Source organism: Dermacentor variabilis, chromosome 8 (assembly GCF_050947875.1).
Source record: "Dermacentor variabilis isolate Ectoservices chromosome 8, ASM5094787v1, whole genome shotgun sequence".
Lineage (NCBI taxonomy): Eukaryota > Metazoa > Arthropoda > Arachnida > Ixodida > Ixodidae > Dermacentor > Dermacentor variabilis.
Window position 1 is genome coordinate 102,904,992 of NC_134575.1, and position 22,892 is coordinate 102,927,883.

At 46.3% G+C, this 22,892-nt stretch overlaps 1 protein-coding gene across 1 annotated transcript in view; it reads right to left on the reverse strand.

The window, feature by feature from the left end:
* LOC142591506 (fatty acid synthase-like) overlaps positions 1-22,892 on the reverse strand; it is a 194,631-nt gene that overhangs the window by 76,348 nt on the left and 95,391 nt on the right. The window contains exons 12-14 of the mRNA XM_075703830.1: positions 15,764-15,980; positions 2,654-2,908; positions 1,239-1,412 (exon numbers count right to left, since the gene is read on the reverse strand). Coding sequence (XP_075559945.1) covers positions 1,239-1,412; positions 2,654-2,908; positions 15,764-15,980 — 646 coding nt within the window. The remainder of the gene's footprint in view (positions 1-1,238; positions 1,413-2,653; positions 2,909-15,763; positions 15,981-22,892) is intronic.

The window sequence follows — 22,892 nt, forward strand, 5'->3', positions numbered from 1 at the left end:
CCTCTGCTCGGAAGTATTAAGGCGTAAGCCTTTAGTGGCTCATGGGTGTCCGGGCGCAGTCCATGGTGGACGCACGAAAGCGGTGATCACCGGCGAGGGGAGCAAGGAGAGGAGGCTCCATGCCAGTAACAATGTGCGAGTGGGCGCGTGGGAGAGCGCGCACAAGCGTGTGAGGCTGCGTGCACATCGGCGACATTGATTGATTGATTGAAATCTTTATTATTCCACCGAGCTAGGGCGCCCACCTCTTAATCTACACTTATGTAGGGGGGAAGGACGAAGCAGTCCCCGCGCGTTGAGGACGGTGAGTCTTCACGGCCTCAACGGCCAGGCGGATTGCTCGACGCTGGTCGTCTCCAGCCTCGCTTCTCAGGCTCCCAGGCTTCTCTACTGTCAATGTTTTCCTTGGCCCCTGGGGAGCCAGCACACTCCCATATTATATGGTGTAGCGTATCTTTTTGCTTACAAATTTTGCAGAGGGCGTCGTTATAGTCCCTTGTCTGTGTTAAGTAGATCCAATGTGGTGATGTGTAATTGTTTCCCTTGAGGCGTCGCCAAATGCGAGCGTCCTCCAGAGAGAGAGACCGATGCGGAGGCGGAAAGATTCTTCTTTCGGCTTTGTAATGATCGACAATTTCCCTGTACGTGATCATGCTCTCTTTTATTCCTGGAAATGGCTGCTCTAGAGTTGCCCGGTGGTAGAGTGCTCGGACGAGCTCATGAGCGGCTTCGTTGCCTGGGGCTTCTTCATGGGCCGGTACCCAAATAGAGGTTATGTCCCTCCTGCCGACATAACGACATCGGCGACAAACCTTGCAGCCATATGGCTGTGATTGCATCCCATGCTTGCGCCCACGGCGGCGTCCGTTCGCAGAACAGTTCAGACGACAGCTACAGAGGCAGTCGTAGATAGTCTTTCGCCTATCGCAGTTTAGCTCAGCAAAGTGCCAATAGATTTTTTTTCTCGTTCTGCTACGCTGTCTGACCCAAAATGTGATCAAAGAACACAATGCAGCTATACCTTAACTCAAATTTAAGGCGAAAAGTAAAACAAAAGCAGTAAAATACTCCTAATACCGTCTGTCCGGTGCAGAAGTGCAGAAGAAACGCAGGATGAAAGCACCAACCCCTTCGGTGTTACTGCCCCTCAATCATCCACGCAGTCATGCTAGTCAGTTCAATGTGAAAACGGGCATTTTAATTTTTCCGTCAATCAATGCAAGAACAAGATTGCTCACCCGCGTCCCCGACTGCTTCGATGATCTTTGTATGAGTCTTGGGGTCGATGCGAACTGACTCTATCCTGATGGGCAAGCAGAATACTCTTTTCGTCTTCCAGATAAGGCTCACGTGCACCAGCGCGTCGAGAAAGGTCACCCAGTTGTCCTCCCACTTCAGTTTTGCGTATGGTTCTGCAAATTTTATGAGTGAATGAAGCAGGCGCTGATTATATTGTGTTGAAGAAGATGACGCTGTCAGTCATGCATAGGCATGCATTGTTACTTGTTAAATTATAGAGTTTAACGTGCCAAAACCACGATCTGATTATGAGGAACTCCCTAGTGAGGAAGTCCGGAAAGATCTGGCCCACCTGCGCTTCCTTAACGTGCACCGAAATCTAAGTACACGGCTGTTTTTGCATTTCGCCCCAATCGATATGTGGCCGCCGTGGTATACACTGTACTACAAAGTCCGCTCAGAATGACCAATAGGATATTCAGCGTTGGTAAGCATCGCACAGATTATGTTGTAGGAAGATTACAACTGCGAGAAATACGTCAGAAAATTTAGGAATAGGAGTGGCGTTAAGCAGCCATTCGGTTTCGTGTTGCTTTCTCAAGTGAGTGAACGAGAAGAAAGGGGGTTAACCGAGGAGCCCGATTTTTATTAGTCATATCATAAGAAGCCAACAAACACTGACAGCAAGGACAACATGGGGGAAATTACTTGTGCTTAATAAATGAAATAAAGAAACGATGAAGTAATGGAAAGTAAAGTGGATGAAAAAACAACTTGCCGCAGCTGGGAACCGAACCCACAACCTTCGCATTTCGCGTGCGATGCTCTACCAATTGAGCTACCGCGGCGTCGTTTTCCCATCCACTTTCTTGGGCATTTATGTGTCCTAGTAAAACCCTGGGAGTGTTAGCCAGCGCCACCACTCACAGACCTTGGCGGCGGACGTGGAACGTCTTTTTTTGCCGCAGGCGTCACGTTCTCGTGACGCCTGCGGCAAAAAAGACGTTCCACGTCCGCCGCCAAGGTCTGTGAGTGGTGGCGCTGGCTAACACTCCCAGGGTTCGGTTCCCACCTGCGGCAAGTTGTTTTTTCATCCGCTTTAATTTCCATTACTTCATCGTTTCTTTATTTCATTTATTAAGCACAAGTAATTTCCCCTATGTTGTCCTTGGTGTCAGTGTTTGTTGGCTTCTTATGATATTTCTCAAGTGAGTGTATTTCACAAATCCGACCAAACACCATATCTTACAGGGCGCCATTTCAGAATGCTCAGTTTGTACCTACAAAATACGTCAGGCCTCCTATTACAAAGTGCGAATGTTATTAGAATGCTAAAAATATATGGTTACGCGTCTCGCCAAAATCCCGCACATGTACTTGCAATGGCGTATTACTAATTCTAGTTCGCACTTACTCTTTGAGTCGGCCTTGGTGACCCCCTGGAAAGCTCCGCTGTACTGGCATCCGCGGAGTCTCAACTCCTTGTAAACGTCCGCGCAGTCCATATCGTACGCAACGGTCTCTGCAGGCGTTCCAGGAGGGTCCTTGAGGAGCACCGTCTCACCTTCTTCGGCCATGCGGATCCGGCCTTTGCAAACCACTGCTCGGCCCTCGGACACTTCAAACTCGCCAGAGATGGGCATCATGCTGATATGGAAACGTACACAACCTGCGCACGCAAGAGCATGTTCTCTACTCCTTGGTATAAACTGCCATCGCTAAACTAGACTCCAGCAAGCCGCGAACTTGATTTCCTCGCCAATACATTCACCTTTAGTATTTTTTTTCAGACTTGAAATACAGTACCCCCCAAAAATAATTTGATGTGGAATAGTGTTTACCATGAAAGAATACCTGCCTGTTGGCAGGAAAGCAGTGAAAAAGTGTCGTCATCTAGGTCAAATAGGTGCCAGATACACGGATAAAGAAGAGGAAATCTCCAAACGTAAAATTGCGCCACCTTTACCTCAGCAATAACTCAAGTTCATGGATACACTTAAAAGGTCACAGTTCTTGGTATACCAAACATTGGGTTCATGTGTAGTCGGGACAGTCAGTGTATTACGTGAGTGTGAGTGGTGACATGGACAACAGCATGATGAACAGGACAGTGTGTTGTTGCCCTAAGACTTTGTTCTTCTTGCGACAGCTCATTATCCTTGTCGCTCGAGAAATGTTAGGTGCCAGTTAAATTGAGGCGATGAAACTGGAAGCACACCAGTGCAGCTGGCTTATTCGAAAATTTTGTTTTTCAGCTAACGACAACAATGTTCTGTGTATCAACTAATCTTTCTATTGATCCTAAACTATGTTTCCGTCATCTACCTGCTTTGCTACTTTGCTTAGTTGAAACCTAGCTGCAATTTACCTGCGCATTTGGATAAGCATAAAGTAAACACATGTGGAACGCTATTGCCAGGAAATCATTGTCACTTTCAAGAAACTGTAGTTAAACTAAGAGGTACGCGTATCAGGGCTAATAGCATGCGTAGGTTCCAATGAGAAAATGTTAATGTGGGGAAGGAAAAAAATGACCTAGAATACGTTGGAAGTGACTTGCACGTAATAAACACCGACCTAGGCATCCTTATGGTAGAAAAATAATGTTCTTTGTGCAAATAAACCAAATCGTTTATTTATCATATAGCAGGTTTGTGGTGCGAACGGTATGTGCATTGCGTTCGTATACAACTACATTGGATAAAATATATATTTATTGATTCCGTAATCTAGAAAGTACATATTGTAGCGCAGAAATTGATTTGATAAAAAGAAACAATATTTAAAAGAAAGTGGCACTTTGATCCGGAAGACAGAGACGCAAAATAGGAGGAAATACAGGGAGCTTAGCCAGTGTAAGTACCGGCTGGCTACCCTGTGCTGGGTAATGGACTAAAGGGTAAAGGATCGATTGTGATAGTGTATTAGTACACGGCTGTACAAAGTAAGAACATTAGTTTTATCGGTTCGCATTCCCAAACATTCGCATACTAGCTGTATTACCAAGCATGGTGTCAGCGCACACAAGCAAACATGAACCACTAGGTGAGCTCGGACACTAGGTGTCAAGGAAGGAAGGAAGGAAGGAAAAAGTGGAGAAGGAAAGGCAGGGAGGTTAACCAGTTTAGCTGAACCGGCTTGCTACCCTGCACATGGGATAGGTATGGGGGCGATGAAAGATGGGGAAGGGAGAGAGAGAGCACATAGCACAGCACACACACATCGTCCGTTAGACTTCATCCATCTGGCGTGGTACGTGATATCACTGTCACAGCCGCTTGTCTAATCCCGTCTCTTTCAAAAACCGAAGTAGTCCCTTCGTCGCCTTCACCTGCGATGTCTTCAGTCGGCGGCATGTGAAAATCGTGTCGAGGGACAATGGTCTAGTTTCAAGGTGCGCTAGAACGTATGCCAGGGACTGTCGCTGAACATTAAATTCAGGACAGTCGCACAAAATGTGTTCCAGCGTCTCCTTGCAAAGACAGGCATTGCAGAGAGCGTTGTCGGCCATTCCAATGCGAAACGATTAAGATTTCGTGAAAGCTACCCCTATCCATAAGCGATAAAACAGAGTCGCCTCTGTTCGGCGGCGTCCAGTTGGCATATAGAGATGCATCAAAGAGGGCAGGTGGTATTGACGGTTGCTCCGGTTGGTCTGGCTGTTTGGTGTGCACCATAGAGAGAGTGTGATCTCCTGTGCGAGCACTCGAAGTCTGCTAGCTGCGTCGGATCGCGAAAGCGGTATGGCCTCTTCTTGTGCGTCTTCAAGAGCTGCCCGAGCGGCATTATCGGCGTCTTCGTTTCGAGTGACGCCGCAGTGACTTGGCAGCCACTGAAACGTCACGTGGTGTCCTTTCTCCTGTGATGTATGAAGTAGGTATCTAATATCGAATACGAGCTGTTCGAATGGCCCGCTACGCAGAGCTGATAGCACAGATTGTAGGGCTGCCTTTGAGTCGCTGAAGATTGACCATTGTCGAGGTGGCTCCCGATTGAAGAAACAAAGTGCAGCGCGAAGAGCAGCTAGTTCAGCAGATGTCGATGTGGTTGGGTGGTCAGTCCTAAAGCTGATGATAATAGATTTTGCTGGGACAACCAGAGCAGCGGACGAACACTGGATGTTTGTGGAACCATCAGTATGTCTTCACTGTCCGCGTACTTCTCGAGCAGAATAAGCAGAGACAGTTGTTTCAGCACAGGCCACGACAGTTGAGACTTTTTCCCGATTCCATGTACGCTGAGATGGAACGTGGGACTGATAAGACACCAAAGGGGTATCGATGGTTTAGGTGCAGCGGTGAAGCCCGAGGGAAGTTTGTCGTTGTACTTGATGATAGTTTTAGAGAATGATGCTTCGTGCCTGTCTGAAGGTAGTGTTGCAAGGTGGTGATACGGCGCACGTGCAAAATGTCTGATGTGCGTTCTCAGGGCTACCACCGTAATGTGAGTTCGCATTGGATGGTTCGGAGCAATCGCAAGAGTTGCCCCTGGGCAAACCAAGGCACACTCGTGAGTGCTTGAGCTTGTGCTGCCTGCAGAACACGAATTTTTGTCTTGCAGGTGCTGTTCAGTACGGGTAGACTATACCTTAAGAAACCTTGAAAGAGATCTGTGTAGAGTTTAAGCATTGCGTCTACTGACATCCCGTCTACTGTCAAGTATTTGAACAGGGAAGTTGCTGTCAGGCGCCGTTTCATGAAGGCCACATGCGGGCTCCAACAGAGGTGAGCAAGCGCAGTAGCAGCAGCGACCGAAGTGGCCTTACTGCTGTTAATCACTTCGACGCAAGCGCGGAGAGAACACAGCGCACACAAATATATGAGCCGTCTGCAGATCCCTTTGACCATAGGGAGCGCGCCACCGTGCGCAACCGTGGAAAATACGTCCTTTTTGGCGTACCTCCTTCGTGCGCTACCTCCCCGCTTTCCTTCCTATCGCACGCGAGACTGAGCCGGATCGTCAGTTCCCGTTGCGCCCCGTCGCGAAGTACGCAATTGCTGTTGGAGCACAGCGCCGCCACTCTCCTTGCCTGCCATCCCCTCACGGCCTTTCGCGCGATGGATGACGGCTCGTTTGCTCCCGGGTTTCCTCCTTCACGCACCAGGTCGAGCCGCGATCGTCAGCTTCCCTCACGAGCTTTCTCTCGCACATAAAGCATACCACGCGCGGCGACGGTGTTGTCGCCCTCGGACTTTATGTGCAACATCACGGCGACGGCAAAAATGCGCCTGGTGTGTCCATATAATTTGTATCGCAATAAAAACACCACAAATTCTTAAATTAATCGCTTCAGCAGAACCCCACCTAACCAGAATAAACGTGTTCGTTTGCGTTAATTAACTGGTACCCGAGAAACTCAGTGCCACACCAACGTGCTGAAACAGTCGTTCTTCCCACCTGTCATTACGACATGAAACACATTGTTTAAAGCTGTTCCTCGTGGCCATTCTGCCTGCATCCTGCCTGCATGGCCCTGCGACTACAACTTCGCTGCTTACTAACTTTGCTTGTTTATTGTATTCACTTTCATTTTTTATGCTTGTTTTTTACGAGAATTCCCAGATTTACTATGTTCCCACCTGCAATAAAGCTACATTTGCAGTGTAATTGAGAATGAATAAATAGGTAAACAAAAAAGAATAACTAGGTATTACTTAGTCACCGTATTTAAATATAACGAAGCACGTATACAGGCTTCAGAGAGAATTCGCGCTATATCATACAGCAACGTCTTGTGCTTCGATATGTAGATGATAAATAGCCGCGCCCGAAGACGATAATCGAAACGGCTATGCCCAAAACCAATGTTTGATCCTGTCGACTTCAGCAACCGTAATTTGAAGGCGAAATCCTTAGATTTCTATGTATCAGGGTCGCGTTCTGGGGTAGAGAAAACCGGAGCGTGCCGGGAAAGGAAACAGCAGCGCCGGAGGAGGGATCTGAGAAAGGGCGACTGCGCATTGTCGTAGAGTTGACACAAATGTCTGCGGTGGCGACGGAGGGCGTTGAGGCAAAGGGCTACAGCGGGAGCTCGGGAGGGCGAGCGAAATGTCAATGGCGGCGCCTGTGGAACTTCGTGCAAACGATGGCAACACGCTCGCCCATCTCGTATAGGTCGCCGCGCGGGCTCAGATCTTCATTCCACATCGATATGAGTGACGATGCGCCAGGCCCTAGTCTCGGGAAGAGAGGACCGAGAAAGTACGCCACTGCGCAAGCGGCTAGAGCAGCTCGGCTATGGAGGAAGGTGCGGCCGCGGCCTGACGAGAGCAGCATGCGGCCCTAATTCGACGCAGGCGTTCTGGCAATGCAGAATTGGTGGAGAGAGAGGCCGTTGCCGCACGAGCAATACGAGCCGCAAACTTTAGCAGCAGACTAACAGAACATCCAGCGAAGCGTTCGCCTTCACATGAAGAAACTAGGAATTGGCAAGAATCAGATGTATGCGTTAAGAGACAAAGCCGGCAATATCATTACTAATACGGAAGAGATAGTTCAAGTGGCTGAGGATTTCGATAGAGATTTATACAGTACCAGTGGCACCCTCGACGATAATGGAAGAGAAATTAGTCCAGCGGAATTTGAAATCCCAAAGGTAACGCCGGAAGAAGTAAAGAAAGCCTTGGGAGATATGCAAAGGGGGAAGGCAGCTGGGGAGGATCAGGTAACAACAGATTTGTTGAAGGATGGTGGACAGATTGTTCTAGAGAAACTGGCCACCCTGTATACGCAATCCCTCATGACCTCGAGCGTACCGGAATTGTGGAAGAACACTAACATAATCCTAATCCATAAGAAAGGGGACGCCAAAGACTTGAAAAATTATAGACCGATCAGCTTACTGTCCGTTGACTACAAACTATTTACTAAGGTAATCGCAGATAGAATCAGGAACACCTTAGACTTCTGTCAAGCAAAGGACCAGGCAGGATTCCGTAAAGGCCACTCAATAATAGATCATATTCACACTATCAATCAGGTGATAGAGAAATGTGCGGAATATAACCAACCCTTATATATAGCTTTCATTGATTACGAGAAAGCGTTTGATTCTGTCTGAACCTGAGCAGGCATAGAGGCATTACGGAATCAGGGTGGAGACGAGCCGTATGTAAAAATACTGAAACATATCTATAGTGGCTCCGCAGCCACCGTAGTCCTCCATAAAGCAAGCAACAAAATCCTAATAAAGAAAGGCGTCAGGCGGGGAGATACAATATCTCCAATGCTATCCACAGCGTGTTTACAGGAGGTATTCAGAGAGCTGGATTGGGAAGAATTGGGATAAAAGTTAATGGAGAATACCTCAGTAACTTGCGATTCGCTGATGATATTGCCTTGCTTAGTAACTCAGGGGACCAATTGCGATGCATGCTCACTGACCTGGAGAGGCAAAGCAGAAGAGTGGGTCTAAAAATTAATCTGCAGAAAACTAAAGTAATGCTTAACAGTCTCGGAAGAGAACAGCAATTTACAATAGGCAGCGAGGCACTGGAAGTCGTAAGCGAATGCATCTACTTAGGGCAGGTAGTCACGGCGGATCCGGATCATGAGACGGAAATAATCAGAAGAATAAGAATGGGCTGGGGTGCGTTTGGCAGGCGTTCTCAGATCATGAACAGCAGGTTGCCATTATCCCTCAAGAGAAAATTATATAATAGCTGTGTCTCACCAGTACTCACCTACGGGGCAGAAACCTGGAGGCTTACGAAAAGGGTTCTACTCAGATTGAGGACGACGCAACGAGCTATGGAAAGAAGAATGATAGGTGTAACGTTAAGGGATAAGAAAAGAGCAGATTGGGTGAGGGAACAAACGCGAGTTAATGACATCTTAGTTGAAATCAAGAAAAAGAAATGGGCATGGGCAGGACATGTATTGAGGAGGGAAGATAACCGATGGTCATTAAGGGTTACGGACTGGATCCCAAGGGAAGGGAAGCATAGCAGGGGGCGGCAGAAAGTTAGGTGGGCGGATGAGATTAAGAAGTTTTCAGGCATGGCATGGCCACAATTAGTACATGACCGGGGTTGTTGGAGAACTATGGGAGAGGCCTTTGCCCTGCAGTGGGCATAACCAGGCTGATGATGATGATGATGAATTTTATTTATAGTATTCAAACAGACAAGGACATTGGACAAATTAGGCTATTGGATTCTCGAATTATGTACCAGCCGGATAGCAGACTATTCGAGTAATATTCAATATTTCGAACAATCGCTTACCTCTATCAGTGTACGGTAGAAAATACCAGTCATTCGCTCGAGAATGGCACACACTGTAGTGTGATGCGAATACCGAACCGCACTGGATGTTGATGAGAAGAGCATTGTCTTGAGCAGCATCCAGGACCGTGGCCGGAAAGCGCTCAAGCGTGCAATGTCAGTTAACGAGAAAACGCTGACGCCAAACTCTTGCTTACAGAAAGTCTGGGTTGTAGGAAGCGGGATTCAATCAATTCTACAACGAGACAGCGGACCTGTGACGAGTACACTTACGATTGTGACAAGCACCAGGCTTAGCAAGCTGACACATTTGCTTTTCCATGTACGGTGTACAACGGCGCTCCCAACAAGAGACAAAAATTTTTGGCAGACGCCAATAACAACAGTTATGTGACTGGCTTTAAGAGCCTACCGAAAAATTATGCTTAAAATCCACTAGAGTTGTCGAAGTGCGCGTAAGCACTGTGTCAGTTGCTCATCTCCACGCAGTTCGGGGCCCTTATCAATCTTATCAAATTTCGTTCGACCAGTATAAACCCTTATCGAGCATTATAGGTCGTTGTAAACCTTATTAGCCCAAATCAATCTTGCCGTGCATAGTTCCACCATATCAAGCCTTATCGTATTTGATCCGACCCTTATCTACCCTTTTCGGTCCTTATCAGAATTTATCCCACCATTATAAGCCCTGATGACTCTTTAGCACTTTATCCATCCACGTCAAACCATAATCAACCATCATGAGACCAATATAACCCCTGATCAATCTTTATCGTCCTTATGAATTCATTGACTGCTTATCTCCCTGTGTTGCGTGACACGAATTGCATGAGCCCTCAGAGATCGATAGCATTTCAGTCGGTGAAGGAACACCGGCCCCAACGAAATGCGCAGCCTGCGACCACGGAAACGCATCGGCGATGTGGCGTGTTTCGTAACAAAGCTCTAAAACAGCGCATGGAAAAGTTCATTGACGTCTTTTACCGTCACAAGCCATTCGGCTTCGAGGCTTTCGCCGTCCTAGCTTTAGCGGCATAACATGATTTCTTTAGTTACAGAGGCCAGTCGTAACACCATGCAGGTATCACGTCAATGATTCCTCAGAAGAAGGCACTGAATAAAACAGAATTCCTACGGCTTATCTCACTCACACCAATAGTTCGGAAGCTAAAAGTAACTACGAAGGCTCTTTTCTTGGCTCGTAGGCCGTAACGTGTACCACCCCGCCGAAGCTGGTTCCTAAGCGCACTTTAGTTCAGATGGCAGAGTTCACATCCTCGGCACTTAGTCAACTCGCGTCAGGAAGCTTGTGGCGATGAAAAATAAGAAATCATTTCATTGGGTGCTCCATGAAGCGACATTGGACACTCTGGTCAACCTTTTATAGCACCAAGTATATGCAGTTCTTTCGAATCGTTCCTTAATGGCTGAATATTAAAATTAAATATTTCCGCCCAGGGCAGCTACCCTTCCTTGGGTAGCTGCCCTGGGCGGTGGGCGGGCGAGCTGGCAGTGACGCACGACAAAATTCCGTCGGTACCTGACGCGGAAGGGGACCTTAGCGTTGGGCGACCGCAGCGAAAGTCATCGCTTCCGGCGCGGGATGCATCGTTTCGGGCTGCAATTCGAAAACAAACTTCCAGTCTCCATTGAAGTTCGTCCTTGACCATGTCAGACATTGAGGCCACCTGAACATGTGACAAAGAGAACATCTCGCGCAGCTCGTCACGCACAGTGGTCCTGCTGGTCTTTCGCTGGCCGTCCGAGCCCAGTGCTTGGATTTCGCACTGTGCCATGAGCACTTCGCGGTTATATTTCCTAGCCCGCACTTAAAGTGCTCTTAATCGTAGTTGCTCCTGTCGACAATTCTGCTGTGGATTTCGGCGCGTTTCAGATCAGTCCATTAAAGAATTCTTGCTTTTGGCTCCGCATCTGGAAGCAAAAGCTTTTTCTTGGACATTTCTGGCTAGGCGCACTGGAAAAGAGGGGTCGTATATTCTACGAAAATGGTGATATTCTCATTGGACGACGGTACTTGGCCTTGAATTCTTAATTTGGCCTTCCCCCTCCGAACGACGCTCGTAAAGGTCTTCAAGCATTGCTTTCAATTAGATCATACGTTGTTAGAGCAGTTTCCCGGTTCCCGAAGCAATTGTTTTTGGCGTCCTCCATGGAGAAGTGCACATGATACAGCTTGGTGCAGTTCCAGCTGTTGAAAGTTGGAAGCCTTTCGAATGTATCGAGCTAGGTCTCTGCATCGTCGGTCGAAGCTCCGCGGAATATACAGAGGGTTTCACTGAACATGGGCCAAACTTTATACATATGAAAATGCCACGAAGCTGGACAGAACGAAGGTAATCTTCTTTGCCGTTGCTTATAGATATTCAGATTGTTTCTTCGTATCAGCCTGATTAGATAATTGGTACTAATTATTTATTCTGCTTCACGATTGTTATAAAATATTAAAGTGTCAATCAGAATATTGCAGAGGAACATAAATAAAACTCCTGTCAGAGCTTCATGTTGCTCGATACGGCCTACGTATTAGTGTTTTTTCAAAGCCTGAAAGAGGCCAGTAAATACATGGAAAATTGCCGCGCGACTGGCCACTCGAGGCATTTTGCATGCATTCGCGGGCTTCCTTCACGATCAGAAAAACATTTATTCACTGTTTTAGAAGATATTAAGCACTTAGCACTATTCAACACTTAGCACCTATTCAGCGACCAGAAGCGCTATCGGGAGTTTCTCGCCGTGCTTTGCAATTTTCACATTCGCACTTCTTATCTAGTTGTAATAATTGAGAAGTTGATCATTTCATTATGACTAGCTGTCTAGCTAGTCATAATGAGTAATCCCAAGCCACGGCAAACAGCATTACCTTGATTCTGTCCAGATACGTAGCATTCGCATGTTTTTAAAGTTTGGCCCAAGTTAAGTGAAACATCCTGTAGGTAGTTCCCTGTGTTGTTGCAGTACGACGGCTGCAGGCGATGCTCCGTCTGTCAAGGTGGTAGTTGACTTAGCCACGACCCTCCTGGTCATCTCGGGTACAAGTTCATGTTCTGGGGGAGGGTTTTGAAACCTGCAGCTTGGTCGATGGTGCCGAACGACGCCTGCGTTGTCTTGTCTTGGGGGAGGTGTCCGGTACCTTAACGTAATCGCTGGTGTTCGCATACCTTCTAATGATTACATGATACATATCGCGCATAAAATGTGATTACGCAAGGTCCGGCGAGAACACACACAATATCTTGAAGTAAGGATAACGCTCAAGTAAGCCCTAAATTATGCAGAGGCGACTTGGGAGGACACCCCTCCTAATCTGAATGAGATGGCTCACAGGAGCGCTCGAGACCTAACCCTCGGCACCGCCACCTATTCTGGTCGTGACCATCCCAGCGAGAATCGGAACCCTCCCTTCACGCACAAAGATATCACAAAGCACTTTTATCTAGACCGCAGAATATACAGCACGCCTCAGAATATGCTCACCAGGCATCAAGCCTTCACGTTCAGAATGCTTCAAACAAACACGTACCCCATGCAGAACGACTGCATCACTACATGCCTGAGCTATACAAAACATCATATTGCGAAAATTGCCTTACCACACTAGACGTACATCACTTGTTCTGGCCGTGTGTTCGGAGGCACGCAAACAAGAATCAAGACTCGGCCAGGCTACAGGAAGCATTGCACAGCACGGACCTGATGGAGCAGCTCTGGGCCCTCCAGCTAGCCCCCGATCCGGTCAGGGAGTTCAAACTCCCGGTCCCAACGTGGGAGTAGCCCTCTCTATGGGGCCTCGCGCCCCGTAGCTCGCAGTTCCTTTCAGTAAAGTTATTCCATCCATCCATCCATCTTGCACTGAGCGGTAAAATTAAGCTGTTTGCGGGGGAAACGTGGTCCCCAGCAAAAAAGGATAAACAAGTTACAGCGGCCAATATTCCGTTAAGTATCACATCCGTTTGTGTCGCTATTGCTCATATCACTGCTCATACCCGCCGTGGTTGCCTAGTGGCTATGGTGTTGGGCTGCTAGGCACGAGGTCGCGGGTTCGAATCCCGGCCATGGCGGCCGCATTTCGATGGGGTCACATGCGAAAACACCCGTGTACTTAGATTTAGGTGCACGTTAAAAAACCCCCGGTGGTCGACCACGCACTCGCTAAATTGAACAAATAATTGTTTGACCCCTTTCACCATTTAAGTGATTTTTTCTTAGCAAGATTACGTAATATTTCACTCAGTTTAAACTTATACCTGTTATTTTTTTTTCTTTTTCCCATGGGCAGTTATTTGTTTTTCTAATATATATATTTGTACTGCAATGCATAGTGCTGCTTCTTACAAAGTGTTTTGTTATTTTGTTTCAGTGTTGATATTGAAAATTGAAAATCTCTGCCTCTGTACTGTACTGCCAAGTTGATAAAGGAGGCCGGATCTGTGTCAAGCTTACGAGCTTTTAGTCCTGTCTCCTTCTTTGTCCACGAGAAAAATAAAGACTGAATTGAATAGTCCGTGGTAAAATGGGTAGCAGATCGGACTGCTTTGCTGAAGTAACTGGATTCGAAAGCAGCCGTCGGATCAATGTGGATGATTGCGCATATACAGAGCACTGCGCAAAGTATATATACGCGCCGAACTTCAAGGACCCTCTTTAAGCTGACATGGGTTACTGTAGCATGCAGGACTGGGTAGCTACTGCAGTTCAAAGAAACCCTTCATGCCGACTTGAAGAAATGAGTATGTGCCACCAATTCCGGTGGGCAGCGAAGGCCAGTGGAGCCCTGGACTCGGGGCGCCAGTCATATGATCTACAAGACCACCTTACTCCCTCTTTAAACGTTTTGATCATCATCATCATTATCATCATCATCATCAATATCATCATCACTCAATCTACGCTGGTCTTTACGAACCTCTTCGATAACAACTTGGGTCAGTCGGTTTGTGCCAGCAGAACCTGGCTGCTCTTAAACGAACGTCTTTGACGGCAACGTGAGTAGCTTGAATGTGCCGTTGGGAATGTGGCGCTGTAAAATGACTAAAAAGATTTCTTAAATTTCTCCCATTTCGAGCGGAGTCAAATCCACGAATGGAGCGTTACTCAAGAGTACCAACCCGACGCATTGGCGAGCTGCGCCATGAGTGCACTGGGTACGTGCCGCTCTTAAATGAACCTCTCGCCACCTTGGGCGACTGAGTATGCGCTCCTGAATGTGCTGCAAGCGAGAGAACAATGCTAAGCGTTCACACGCACCGTTGCGCCACGCATATCGGAGGCCATGCGCAGGCTTCATGGCAGTGGCGCTAGATGACGCCGAGAAATTCTTAGCGAAGCGCGAAAGAGGAATTACGCTGCGGTACACTGCTCAACCGAAAATGGTTTCGACAGTTGCGATAGGTTGTGTCGCTATATTGATTAAACGCCAAGCGAATTGCCATCGCCAGCCATCGTGAGGTGGGCTCTGGCGCAATCTTTTTTGTGTGTGTGAGTTACTAAAACCGGAACTATTTATAGCTGAAGACGTTCTATATGTGCCCATGCGATGTCACAAACTAACATCACTGCTGCGGAAGGGCGCAGCAGTAAGGCAAGGCATGTTAGGCAAGTTTAGCGAGCGGTGAGTTTACGGTCCTTGAGTGCAGCTGGCGCTCGAAAAGCAGACTGGGACAATCAGGCCAGACGGGGACTAACGCATTTACACGTGCATTCTCATCGTCGCTGTTTTCATTTCAAAATGATACTTTGCGCAAAACAAGACAGCTTTCGCAAGACGCCAGCACTGCGCAGCGAGCGTCTGACCTGGGTGTAGCCCCAGGTTTTGCGGCACGGACGCTTCGACGTATCGTTACGTTGCCAGCATTCCCATCAAAAATGTGACATCAGGTAAAAAGAGGGCCCGTGCGTAGGACTACATGCCAAATCCGTCGATTGAGATCACATTTTCCTTTACGGGTAATACGGTGCAATAGGAGCAGAGATAAATGAATGGCAAGGACTAGCATGAACGGCTTTCCCGTGCTGGTGTTAGTTTCTGTTCTGTTGCTCCCCATTAAGCCCTGTTAAATATAAACCAACTATCCTAGCAGCAAGTAGTGATGTGCTACTTTTCTCTTTAATGGATCGTGGTCATCACCACCGGCTCGTTATTGAGAGGGCTGGTGTCCCACATTGCATTAAACGCATCGTCCGCTTAGCACTCACAGTATTTGTGCAATTATCTAATGTACACTTATGTCACAAACGGCTACTTGATGAAATCATTGATAGGAAAAATATATTTTCCTCACCTGTTGAAGGCAGAATCGTGAAACGCTCCAGTCTGACGTCCTCGATAATTACAGGCATCTCGTTCATAGGCTTTCCATAGCGGCTCGCCAGGAACTTCCACACCATAACCAAGTAGCCCATACCAGGATGCAGTATACGTCCATCTAGCTGGTGACCGACCAGGTACTTGTCCTCGCTGTTGGCTTCGATGTCAACTTCCATAATGTGTTCAAACACCTGCAGGCGCACATAATCATTGAACTTGACACACAGCCTACATTATTTGTTGCCATAAAAATTAAATCAGTAGGCGTAACATTTACTAGATGAAATCAACCCTGGATATAATGAAATATGACTAACTATCGGAAGCCTCCGAAATGCATCGCCAAATATCAGTTGCCTTGCATGCATTTCGGCTTGTCAGGAGCACATGCGCACGTCAACAGATTATGAGCATTGTGCTATGTTATGGAAACTTTCAGAATCACCTGTGTTGCAATGTTTTCCTGTACTTGTGAAGAAGAGAGCAAGCATGTTTACGATGAGTTACAGGGCGTGCTTAGTGTAGGCTTTGCGATCCACTTTGAAAAAATTCAGATTGGGACCAGCAAAATCAATCTTCTGGGTTTTGGTACAGACAGCGGCACATGAAAGCAAAAGATGGATAAGCAGCGTACCGTAGTCCATTACGCGTATACAGATAGGAAAGGCACGCAATCCTTTTTTGGTATGATTTGATTTTCAGGAGCAGGTTATCCAACACTGCAGACGGGTTCGGCCAACTGAACCAGTAAGTCTTTAAGGAAAAATAATGGGCTGCGTAAGCGAGCAGCGAATTGCTTTGGCGAATTGTTGACGCTTCTTCTGATATCACCCATTTTCCATTTTCAGAAATGCTTCGTAATGTACACTGACGGCAGCGACTGCGGCCTCGCAGAAGCCATGTGACAGCTGTACGTAGGTCAACGGCGCCCAGCAGCAATCGCGAGCCACGCTCTCATAGACCCGCCCAAGATTATTCAGTAACCGAGAGAAAGGCGCCATCGAATAACGTTTCCGTATTAGAAAATTTGACATAGGTTGTGCCTGAGTGAAACGAAACACAAGGCACTTTCTAAGTGAAAGGCTTTCAAGTACTCGATCATTCTTCAGATTGCGAGATGGGCACTGACATTACAGCGGCATGAGTGTGCTATTGAGTAAAAGGGTGAGAGCACCAACACCGCAGCCGAAGTTCCCACGCCGCTTTCTTTTTCGTTGAGAATCACGCAGAAACACCAGTTGACTGCTTAGTTACGACAATGTATGTAGACATGGCCAGTGTGCGCTCATCACAAAAAAGGACTTATTTAGAGCACAACATGACGTTAACGTTAAGGGATTAGAAAAGAGCAGATTGGGTGAGGGAACAAACGCGAGTTAATGACATCTTAGTTGAAATCAAGAAAAAGAAATGGGCATGGGCGGGACATGTAATCAGGAGGGAAGATAACCGATGGTCATTAAGGGTTACGGACTGGATTCCAAGGGAAGGGAAGCGTAGCAGGGGGCGGCAGAAAGTTAGGTGGGCGGATGAGATTAAGAAGTTTGCAGGGACTGCATGGCCACAATTAGTACATCACCGGGGTTGTTGGAGAAGTATGGGAGAGGCCTTTGCCCTGCAGTGGGCGTAACCAGGCTGATGATGATGATGATGATGATGATGATGATGATGATGATGATGATGATGATGATGATGATGATGATGATGATGCCGAACATGAGACCGAAACCTTTCACAACGTGGGTCATTAGAGACGGTCAGCAGCAGGTAGACGGCCTGGTAGAAAAGGACTGGTGTTGCGCCTTGTTGAGTAAGCTAACAACTCAAGCAAAACCATCCTCCATCGTAGTACTGCGAAAGCTACGTAAGCCATTGATGGAAACTGTTAATTTACCGCTATAGTCAGCCCCTCGTGAGGATAGAAAATGTGCAAGCATATGTGTCATTCAGCGACGTTGCGAGGAGTCAAGAAGAATGTTATGCACTATGTCGGCTCGCCGTTTGTCCCTCAGAAAGAAGCCGCGCGGTAAATTGCCGTCAGGTACGGTGCTTTCTGTAGAAAGCGCATTGCCATGGCAAATTGGAGCAGGTGATATCGGCGACATCATTTGAAGAGAGTGTTGCTTACACGTAAGGTAGCACAGCTGAGGCGATAACTGCTGTCATTAAATTGAAGAAAACCTACAGAATAGTTGGCCAACCTGAACCGTAAACAGCTGTTTTTTTTGCTTTCGGTTGCACTCCGAAGTGAAAAAATATAACGTTCCGATGAAGTTTCAGTTCCAACAAAAATGATTTCTTTTCCTGTGTTTAATTTTCCGTTAAATTCTGGTTCAGTACTCTGGTAACAATGGTTAACCCTTTCAGAAGAGTGAACTGCTGGGCTAGGCGGATATTCGACATAATTAGCGAGTTTTTCACCAAGACTACACACATAAGAAAGGAGACAACACGGGCGCTACTTCAACTGTTCATCGAGGGTACAAGGATCACACATACAGAGCCCTCACAGACCCGAGCGCACGCCCGCGTGTAAAAGGCATCAAGTAGATTCGGGTAAATAACACGATATTTGAGCAAGCGTGAATGAAATTTCTGCTCGGCCTGGTACAGAGAAACAGATGCGCCACTGACAAAATTCGGACCAGCCTTTCTAATGCAAAAAGGTTCCAAGGTTTCACGTGCGTTTGTTGCCTGCCTCTAGACAATATCCTCATATCTCGCATCCGTGGAATGCAATTAGTGCAGGGGCTGCAATGTTCAACTAGCTGTTCACCATCATTATTTTCTACATCTTTTGCATGTTTCCTGAGTCGGTCATTCACGCAACGGCCCGTCTGTCCAATATACGTTTTTCAACAAAAAAATTGTACCTGTGAAAAAAGGTCAAACGAGAATTAGGAATAAAGCTATTGCACTTTGTAAACGTGTAAATGTGCAAAGGCTAGTCACGGATATAACTTATTGCAGCAGTTGGGCGTTAAGTGTTTTCTTCAGTGCTGAAACGCAGAAACTTGAAGCTCCATTTCTAACGATTGTAAGTGAAGTTGGGACCTGGCAGCACTGCGTCAGTATGTTCCTGCAGAGAAAGCTGAATGGTCTGAAAATAATCGATTCCTTGCTTACGAGACGTTCTGGGGATATAGTCAATTTTTTTCGCAGGAAATAGTGATAAGGTTATGCTTTTTCTGTTAACGTGGAAGAGCTGTTCTATTTAGTGCCGCATGCTCAGCTATTTGCCTCTGCAAAAGAGCTTGCATGGACTAACGCGGCCCTGCATCTTTCCAGAACATCGCTGGTTAGTGTAGATAACTTTTTAGCCCTTTTAGAGTTTTATATTCTCAGCAGTGTTACCATATTTGACGAGCAAGCTTTCTTGCAAAAGAAAGGCTTTTCTATAAGCTCTTGCATAGCCCATATATTTGAAATACCTTGCTATCATTTATCGTTCGCTCTTTACATGAACGTTTCAATCATTTCAGTACTGACAAATTCCTAAACGTGCTTCCTTACATGGACGAGATTTTAGTTGTTTTAAACAAGCAAAGGGCTGTTTCTAATGAGGCAACGGTAAACAGTGTTTTAGGGCAGTTTATAAAACTCGAAAAAAGGGCTATCGTTTACCCATGAACTGCCGGTTAATGGCACGCTTCACTTTCTAGATTTACTGTGAAAGTTTGTAGATGGGCATATTTGCTGGGCTCATTCCCCTCGTGCGCAAGAAAGACTCCTCCCGTATAATTTCGCCGACTCAAAAGTAGTAAAAAGAGGCATCGCAAATCTCTGCCTGGAGTCGTCATTCCGGAAGTCGTGTGCGTATGAGATGCAAGCTAGGTTTGACAACCAATTGGGAAGGCTGGTTGTAGCTGGTTTGCCTGAGTAGGTCCTGGTCCCAGCGACAGAAACGCTTCTGAAGAAGATAAAAGCTGGTGCCAGCAGAAAAGAACTCGTGAGCAATGACTGGCCTGTAGTGGTTCCCTACATGCACAGGGTTTCGCACTGCCTGAATGAAATGGCTAACTGGTACAACGTACCGGTAGTGTTTTCAGCTCCCAGAAAGCTAGCCCGGCTGAGTCGAAGCATAACTTGCGAAGACCAAAAGGTTGGCTGTGAGAAAAGGCATGTCGAGCCTTTGATAAAATGTGCCACAAACGTCGTTTATGAAATGCCCCTGCCCTGCGGAAAATCCTATGAACACTCTCGTGAGTTTTCCAATGAAAAACTTAAGAAACATGCGGAGATATAGGAAATAATGGTGGTGAACGGCTAGCAGAAAAACTGCAGGGTTTGCACCAATTGTATTCCACGGTTCCGAGATGTGACATTTGGGTAAAGGTAGGCAACAAACGACACGTGAAACTTTGGACGCTTCTTATATTAGAAAAGCTGGTCCGGCTTTTGTTAGTGACACATCTGTTTTTCTGTACGAGGCCGAGCAGAAATTTTTTTCACACTTACTCAGATAACGTGTTTTTTACTCGAATATAATTGATGCCTTGTACGCGTGCGCATGGGCTCAGGTATGGGAGGGCTATATATGTGGTGTCGTTTTATGCTCAATAAACAGTGGAAGTAAGCGCCCACGTTGTCTCCTTTCTCGTGAGCGCGGTCGTGGTGCAAAACTTTTTTATAATGGTTAACCATTTTGCGAACTTTGTCTGGTGCAGAAAAAATTTGCGAAATGACAGTGGTTTCGCATAAGAACTGCAAAGCCCGCTTTGTGCAGTCAATCTTTAGAAAAATTTGCAGAAATCATGCAGCGGCCTCTTTAACACCTCGACGTAGTCACCTTGGAGCGAACAGAGGAACGCAACAAACTCAGGCTGGACGCGAGCTTCTGATGCGCAGACCTGTTGAATAGCGCACATCCTCTGAGCGATGTCAGCCGCCCAAAAATATGGTGCCTTGAAAACTCCAACTCTGGCACGTAGATGCCTAACTAGCTCAGTCGCTAGATAATGATTCTCTGAATATCGAAGTCGTAGGTACGGGCCCTACATTCGGCGTCATGACGTCAGTGTACTTTACTCGCTCCCGTCCGCAGCTTAAAAGAAGCAGTGACTGACGCCACTAGTAAAGGAATACTTTTGCTTATGGCTCTCGGCCACCAACCTTCTGACAAACGGTCACTGATTCACTGCACCGGTAACGCATAGTTGGCGAGCGAGCTTATGGCACATCCTCACTGAACAATCTAACAGTTTAGACTGTGCCTAAGGCACAGTGCAGCCCGTAATACTCGCTATATAATAACTAAAATGCAAAATCATGAGTTTTTTTCCGGAGAACTTAAAACTAGTCAAGCCATTTCATCATTTCCTTTTTCAGATTATATTCTGGACGAAACATTATTTATGCTAAAAATATTATAATCCCTAGTAATTAGCCCAATAAACCAAGATATTGTCTTAGCGTGTAGAGTGCGTGCAAAGGATGTACGTGTACAAAAAAGTGGCTAATAGGCATTGACAGCGCCCATCCTGATGGCCTAAGGTTACACAACGCAATTTTGCTGTCATATAAAGAAGTTTCTGCTGTATGCGCTCTGAATACAGCATTTCGTTTTTGTGCATCCTTGCTTGTAGTGCTAAAACAAAATGCATTAGGAATAATGAAAGCCAGCAAAAGCTGCTTGCCACTATGTTGCAATGAAATATAACACCTTTGTAACAAAATGGTGACTTGTAGTGACGTGCACTATGCCATCTCATAAATTTTGAGACTGTCCAATTCTCCTCAAAAGTTTGGTAATTTGGCCTCGGCACAGCTCAATGAAGGCAGAGTTGGCCATAGCGCTACGGTTCAAAACACAATTAGACAGAGCTGTTCAGTAGTGCCACGAGAACTGTAGCGAAAAGAAGAATTACTTGGCAGCTGAACTCGTAGTTCCGCAAGACCCAGGGTTCTATGTATGCTGTAGAGCGCTTTTCTCGAGAAATGCAGTTCTATTGTGCTGGAATGTTGTGTGAATCAGTCTTCTCTTGAGTTACTTTTTTTTGCGCTGCACTTTAGAATTGTTGGCATATACCAATTCACACAATTTTCTGTTTTGCTGAAGAAAAAGTGCCGCAGCAATCGTGCGCGTTGAGTCACCGTGAAAAATCTAAGTACATGAACTCTCGCCCAATGAGCTTAACGACCACACTTTCATAATAAATGCCTCTTGTTACGGTTACGTGACTCAATGTAGCACGTTAAGTGAGTTCCTCAATATGCTGTCAATTTTTTCAACGATTTGTCGCGATATAGTCCAGGTAATCGCACCCTGCAGCATTTAAAGTGTTAACCCGCAAGAAAGGAATTTCTAGTCTTGATATTTTCCAGCTCGTACAAGGCCCGTGTAGCCAAAGTGCATCGCATGCTAGCATTTCATTTTAACGATATGAGAAGGATTAGCTTAGCGAGTTTATTTATATTCACTAAAAAAGTAGAAGGCGATAATACAGAAAGGGCTACCTGAACATTCACATAAACTGTGATATCAAGATAAAACTTCATAGCGCTCATGCTATACCTATTTACTATGAATACATCATTTCGTTCTCCGTATAACCTATAACGTAATAATGCCTTGTACGTAATGCTCCAGCAAGATCGCTCTTGTAGGAATATCATTGGAAGAAATGAAACCGAGTTATTCACTTCGGTGGTTTGTCGCCATGACAACCTTTGAAACCTATCTACATCGGGTACTTATTTAAACGAAGAAAACTCTGCTGCAGCCACCCGTGGTCTTACAAGCAGCTGTCCAGTTTCTTTTTGTTCGCGCAAAACTCGTCGTCAATATCTATCACCATGCCAGCTTTCGCTAATAATGTGCAGTAATTGAGATCTGGGTTGCTGGCATAGTTTAAGAGATGCCTCATTGATATAGTTGAGTGCTCTATTTCCAGCCAATGAGAACTGCACCATCTCCAATGACTCGAGTCCACGATCGTATTTGCAGGGTCTACCTAAATACGGACTAAACTTCAGCTAAACTTGAAGGGTCCCCCGGAAACCAACGAAACTGATTTGTTTTTTTCAGATAGGCAAGGGAAACGACAAGCGCAAAATTACTTTGCATCACACATCGGCCATGTGTCTCAATGCAACAGAAATTG